Below are 6000 nucleotides of genomic sequence, written 5' to 3' on the forward strand. Positions count from 1 at the left end.
ATATATATGTACAATATCTGAAATATATCTTATGGAAATGTTTGTTTGATGATCAACTTCAATAAAAAATAAACTACAAAAAAAAACAAGTGAAGTCACCTCACCTGGAAGGACTGTTCAGGGCCCTGAATGGTATTGAGGGAGAACGTGTAGGGTCAGGTGTAGCACTTGTTCAGCTTGCAAAGATAAGTGCCAGGAGGGAGATCAGTGGGGAGGGACAAATAGACAAGGGAGTCATGTAGAGTGCAATCTCTGTAGAAAGTAGAAAGATGGTGGGATCCAGTTGGAGATGGTGGAAGTTTCGGAGAATTATGTTCCGAAACGCAGAGACTAGTGGGGTGGTAGGTGAGGACAAGAAGAACCCTATCCCTCGTAGGGTGGTGAGAGGATGGGATAAGGGCAGACGTGCATGAAATGGAAGAGATGCGGTTGAGGGCAGCATTGATGGTGGAGGAAGGGAAGACCCTTTCTTTAAAAAAGGAGGACATCTTCATTCTAGAATGAAAAGCCCCATCCTGAGAGCAGATGCGGCAGAGGCGGAAGAACTGAGAGAAGGGGGTGGTGTTTTTACAAGTAGGAAGAGGTAGCTGTGAGAGTCCATGGGTTTATAATGCACATCAGTGGGTAAGCTGTCCCCAGAGGTAGCGACAGTGAGATCGAGAAAGGAGAGGGAAGTGTTGGAAATGAACCAGATAAATTAGAGGGCAAGGTGGAAGTTGGAGGCAAAGTGGATGAAATTGATGAGTTCAGCATGGGCGCAGGAAATAGCACCAATGCAGTCGTCGATATAGTGTAGGAAAAGTGCGGACGGTCACCAGTGTAGGCTTGGAACATAGACTGTTCCACATAGCCAACAAACAGGCAGGCGAAGCTGGGACCCACATGAGTGCCCATGGCTACTCCTTTTGTTTGAAGGAAGTGGGAGGACCCAAAGGAGAAATTATTTAGAGTGAGGACAAGTTCTGCTAAGTGGAGGATTGTGGTGGTGGAGGGGAACTGGTCGGGTGTGGTGTTCAGAAAGAAACGGAGAGCTTTGCTGCTTTCTTGGTGGGGGATGAAAGTGCATAGGGACTGGACGTCCATGGTAAAAATAAGTTGATAGGGGCCAGGGAACCGGAAATTATTGAAAAGATTAAGAGCGTGTGAAGTGTCACAGATGTCAATGGGAAGGGACCGAACTTGGGATAAAACAGAGTTGAGGTATGCAGATATGAGTTCATTGGTGTAGGAACAAGCTGAAACAAAGGGTATACCTGGACAAGCAGGTATGTAGATTTTGGGTAGGAGGTAGAAACAGGAGGCACAGTTGAAGGGAACTATGAGGTTGGTGGCAGTGAATGGGAGATCCCCAGAGTCAATAAGGTTGGTAATGGTGTGAGATACCATTAGTGGGGTCCTGTTCGAGGGGTAAGTAAGGGGAGGTGTCTGAGAGTTGTTGTTGGGCTTCAGGAAGGTAGAGGTCAGAACACCAGACTGCTACAGCACCCCCTCTATCTGCGGGTTAGATGGTAAGGTTAGGATTAGCATGGAGGTTGTGGAGAGCCGAGAGTTTGAAATGGGAGAGAGGAGCTTTGAAGTCTAGACAGTTGATGTCCCATCGGCAGTTGGCAATGAAAAGGTCAGAACAGACAGAAGACCAAGGTGGAGTGTTCAGGAAGAGGAAAAGGGTCATCAGTGTGGGATGGAGAGTCCTTGCCAAAGAAATAGGCTCGGAGACAGAGGCAGCAGAAGAAGAGCTCAGCGTCGTGGCGGGTGTGGGTGCAGGGGGACAAAGGTAATGCTACTCATTAGGTACCTCACTCACACTCTCCACATCCAAGCGAGATCAGCGCTGAGTGATTGGTTGATCACTCAGATTGATGGGTGTTTATTGCATTATCCTAACCCAAAGATTTCAGCATGAGAGTTTAAAATAATGTTTAATAAAAACAAAGCTCAAAGTAAATTTATTATGAAAGTACATATAGGTCACCATATACAGCTTTGAGATTCATTTTCTTGCAGGCATTCACAGTAAGTATAAAGAAACATGATAGAATCAATGAAAAACTGCACACAAAGACAAACAATGAACAAAAGACAACACATTATGCAATTAGAAAAAAAGAAAAAAAATAATATTGAGAACATGAGTTGTAGAGTCATTGAGAGTGAATCCATTCAGTTCTTGGAGTGAGTGGAGTTATCAACTCTTGTTCAGGAGCCAGATGACTGTGGGGTAATAACTATTCCTGAACCTGGTGGTGTGGAGAATTGATAACATTTCTCCTTTTACATGTTTTTACCTTAATTATTTGTATGTTCCAATCATTCTTTGGTCTGTATGCTGCTGAGGAGTGAAAATGGACAATTGTATTCTTTTCCAGTCTGGTTTACTGTCGGTACAAATTCTTCCAGGTGACTTACTGTTCATCTAGCCTGCTGACACGGCAGCGTCTGACTGAACTGATGTCTGACACCAATCCTTACCACAGAAGTTTGTTAAATCAACCTCTAAACTGTTTCATAAAATGTGACATTTCTTTCAGGAGCTGAGTTTGTGCATTCATCCCTTTTCGACTAGCCTATATGATGGCAATTTTTTTTATTTCTTCCTTTTTCAGATTAGAGTTAGAATCACAAACTAATGTGAATTGGACAGGGATTTGTTTATTTTTGGACCTTGATCTCATTTACACTCTGTGGATAACTATACGTGTTAACTGTGATAGTAGATATTTGCATGGTGCACTGTAGCATCTGTGAAAAAATAACATGATAGCCCATAAATAGTCAGATGTTATGCTTCTGGAATAAAACTGAAAAATTCTTTCTTGCTGTAAAATGTTCTTGATTTTTAAATATGTATGTGGGCTTATTACAGAATAATTTTAAACTGTGGTGGTTCAGTGGATATTCCCATCTTCTTCTGAGTTAATGTGCCCTCTTTGTAGATAGTACTAGAACATAGAACAATACAGCACAGTACAGGCCCTTCAGCCCACAATGTTGTGCCGACCCTTAAACCCTGCCTCCCATATGATCCCCCACCTTAAATTCCTGCATATACCTGTCTAGTAGTGTCTTAAATTTCAGTAGTGTATCGGCCTCCACCACTGACTCAGGCAGTGCATTCCACACACCAACCACTCTCTGAGTAAAAAACCTCCCTCTGATATCCCCCTCGAACTTTCCACCCCTTACCTTAAAGTCATGTCCTCTTGTATATATTCAGTGGTGCTGGCTGTCCACTTTATCTATTCCTCTTAATATTTTGTATACCTCTATCATGTCTCCTCTGATCCTCCAGGGAGTAAAGCCCTAGCTCCCTTAATCTCTGATCATAATGCATACTCTCTAAACCAGACAGCATCCTGGTAAATCTCCTCTGTACCCTTTCCAATGCTTCCACATCCTTCCTTTTGTGAGGTGACCAGAACTGGACACAGTACTCGATGTGTGGCCTAACCAGAGTTTTATAGAGCTGCATCATTACCCCGCGACTCTTAAACTCTATCCCTCGACTTATGAAAGCTAACACTTCATAAGCTTTCTTAATTACCCTATCTACCTGTGACGCAATTTTCAGGGATATGTGGACATGTATCCCCAGATCCCTCTGCTCCTCCACACTTCCAAGTATCCTGCCATTTACATTGTACTCTGCCTTGGAGTTTGTCCTTCCAAAGTGTTCCACCTCACACTTCTCCGCGTTGAACTCCATCTGCCACTTCTCAGCCCACTCCTGCATCCTATCAGTGTCTCTGCAATCTTCGAAAGTCCTCTACACTATCCACAACACCACCAACCTTTGTGTTGTCTGCAAACTTGCCAACCCACCCTTCTACCCCCACATCCAGGTCGTTAATAAAAATCATGAAAAGTAGAGGTCCCCCAACAAATCCCTGTGAAACACCACTAGTCAGAACCCTCCAATCTGAATGTACTCCCTCCACTACTACCCTCTGCCTTCTGCGGGCAACCCAATTCTGAATCCACTTGGTCAAACTTCCCTGGATCCCATGCCTTCTAACTTTCTGAATAAGCCTACCCATGTGGAACCTTGTCAAATGCCTTACTAAAATCCATGTAGATCACATCGACTGCACCACCCTCATCTATATGCCTGGTCACCTCCTCAAAGAACCCTTTCAGGCTTGTTAGACATGATGTGCCCTTCACAAAGTCATGCTGACTGTCCCTGATCAGACCATGATTCTCTAAATGCCCATAGATTCTATCTCTAAGAATCTTTTCCAACAGCTTTCCCACCACAGACATAAGGCTCTGATTGGATCTATTGAGATTTATTTTCTCATGGTATGATTTTATTTTTGTAGGAACGAACGGGAGGGAATTCCAGCCAATTTGATCCAGCACCTGGATATATGTGTGGAAATTCCACAGTATGGGATCATCCGGTCGCTCAATGTCCATGTGAGTGGAGCTTTGCTCATGTGGGAGTACAAACGGCAACAGATGATGAAGCAGTGTGCGAGGCCATAGAATTGCCAATGTACAGATGTGAAAATTAAGAGAGCCACCTCTTGTTAATACACCTTTTGCCACATACAGTAAATCAATAATTCTGTGCTGCTGTCAAAGCACAGCTATGGATAAAGCCTCTAATTCCCTGGAAGATCTGGTGAAAATAGTGTTTGTCAAAAACTGGCAGCAGACAATGATGCTGATAAACACTTGGCTGCTTTGGACCTGATTGGACATCTTGTGTCTTTTTGACATTTATGTACAAATAAGAATATGTCTATTTTTTGTTAATACATACAGCATTTCTTCTTGAACAAGAACTTGGGAACAATAGTGAACTGCTCAACCAATTGCTATCTCATCTCCATTTATTCACAGATACAATTTCCCTTCCTACCCTTTCCAAGTAAATTCATCTGCCTCAGCTTTGCGTTTCTGGTTGAACGATCTGCATTTTAGAGGATACCAGTGATCTGCTGGAGTAACACAGTGGGCGGAAAAGGAGTTGTCAATATTTCTGGTTAAAACCCTGCATCATTGAGTTTGGATATCTGGTCTCCTTTTGCATGTACCTAGAGGTTTAGTTCCGTAGTATGAGGCCATGACCTCTGCTCAGATCAGAACCTTTTCTTCGTCAATGATCTAAACTTTATCTTCTACACATGCTGTTCAAGCACAATTAACCAAGGGATTATTGACTACAGTCCTTTAGATAGAGTAGAAGTGCAGAGGACGTTTCCAATAGTGAGAGAATCTAGGGCCAGAGGGCACAGCCTCAGAACAGAAGGATGTCCCTTTAGAACAGAGATGAGGAGAAATTTCTTTAGCCAGGTGGTGGTGAATCTGTGGAATTCATTGCCACAGATGGCTATGGAGGCCAAGTCATTGAGTAAATTTAAAGCAAAGGTTGATAGTTTCTTGATTAGTAGCAAGGAGACTAGGGTAGAGAGGGAAAATAGATCAGCTGTGATGGAATGGTGGAGCAGACTCAGTGGGCTGAATGGCCTGATTCTGCTCCTATGTCTTATGATCTATCAATACCTGACATGTAGAATGTGTTTTCAAGAGGTTAGGTAGATTATTGCTTTCAGGGATGGAGTTGAAACCAGTGTATATCGATGGGATGATAATGAGGTCAGTTTAAGAGATTACAGTACAAATAGAAACCGCTAATAGACCTACGTACAAAATGTACAGCTTTATCTGTTATTAGAACCATTCTGCCGAAGTCCCCTATAAACAAAAGGTATCTATTTCTGCCCAGTCAGTAGTACTGTGATGGCGCCACTATGTATAAGGATGCCAAGCAAGATCCCACAAGGACCTGTAAGGTAACTAACCAAATTTATAGAACTATAGAACATTACAGCACAGAAACAGGCCTTTTGGCCCTTCTTGGCTGTGCCGAACCATTTTTCTGCCTAGTCCCACTGACCTGCACCTAGGCCAAACCCCTCTCATCCATATACCAGTCCAAGTTTTTCTTAAATGTCAAAAGTGAGCCCGCATTCATCACTTCATCTGGCAGCACAT

General features: G+C 43.1%; 1 protein-coding gene across 2 annotated transcripts in view; it reads left to right on the top strand.

Annotated features, from left to right (window-relative positions):
* tarbp1 (TAR (HIV-1) RNA binding protein 1) overlaps positions 1 to 4821 on the top strand; it is a 379243-nt gene extending 374422 nt beyond the window's left edge. The window contains exon 29 of one of the 2 annotated variants that reach the window (XM_059986503.1): positions 4320 to 4455. Coding sequence is in view for 1 of the 2 variants with exons in the window: in XM_059986501.1 (XP_059842484.1) it covers positions 4320 to 4485 (166 nt within the window). In the remaining variant the exon portion in view is untranslated. Of the gene's footprint in view, positions 1 to 4319 lie in introns of both variants that reach the window. The other variant, XM_059986501.1, reaches the window with a different exon arrangement.
* Positions 4822 to 6000: the final 1179 nt, after the last annotated feature.

The sequence above is a fragment of the Hypanus sabinus genome, chromosome 12, assembly GCF_030144855.1.
Source record: "Hypanus sabinus isolate sHypSab1 chromosome 12, sHypSab1.hap1, whole genome shotgun sequence".
In the NCBI taxonomy this organism is placed as follows: Eukaryota; Metazoa; Chordata; class Chondrichthyes; order Myliobatiformes; family Dasyatidae; genus Hypanus; species Hypanus sabinus.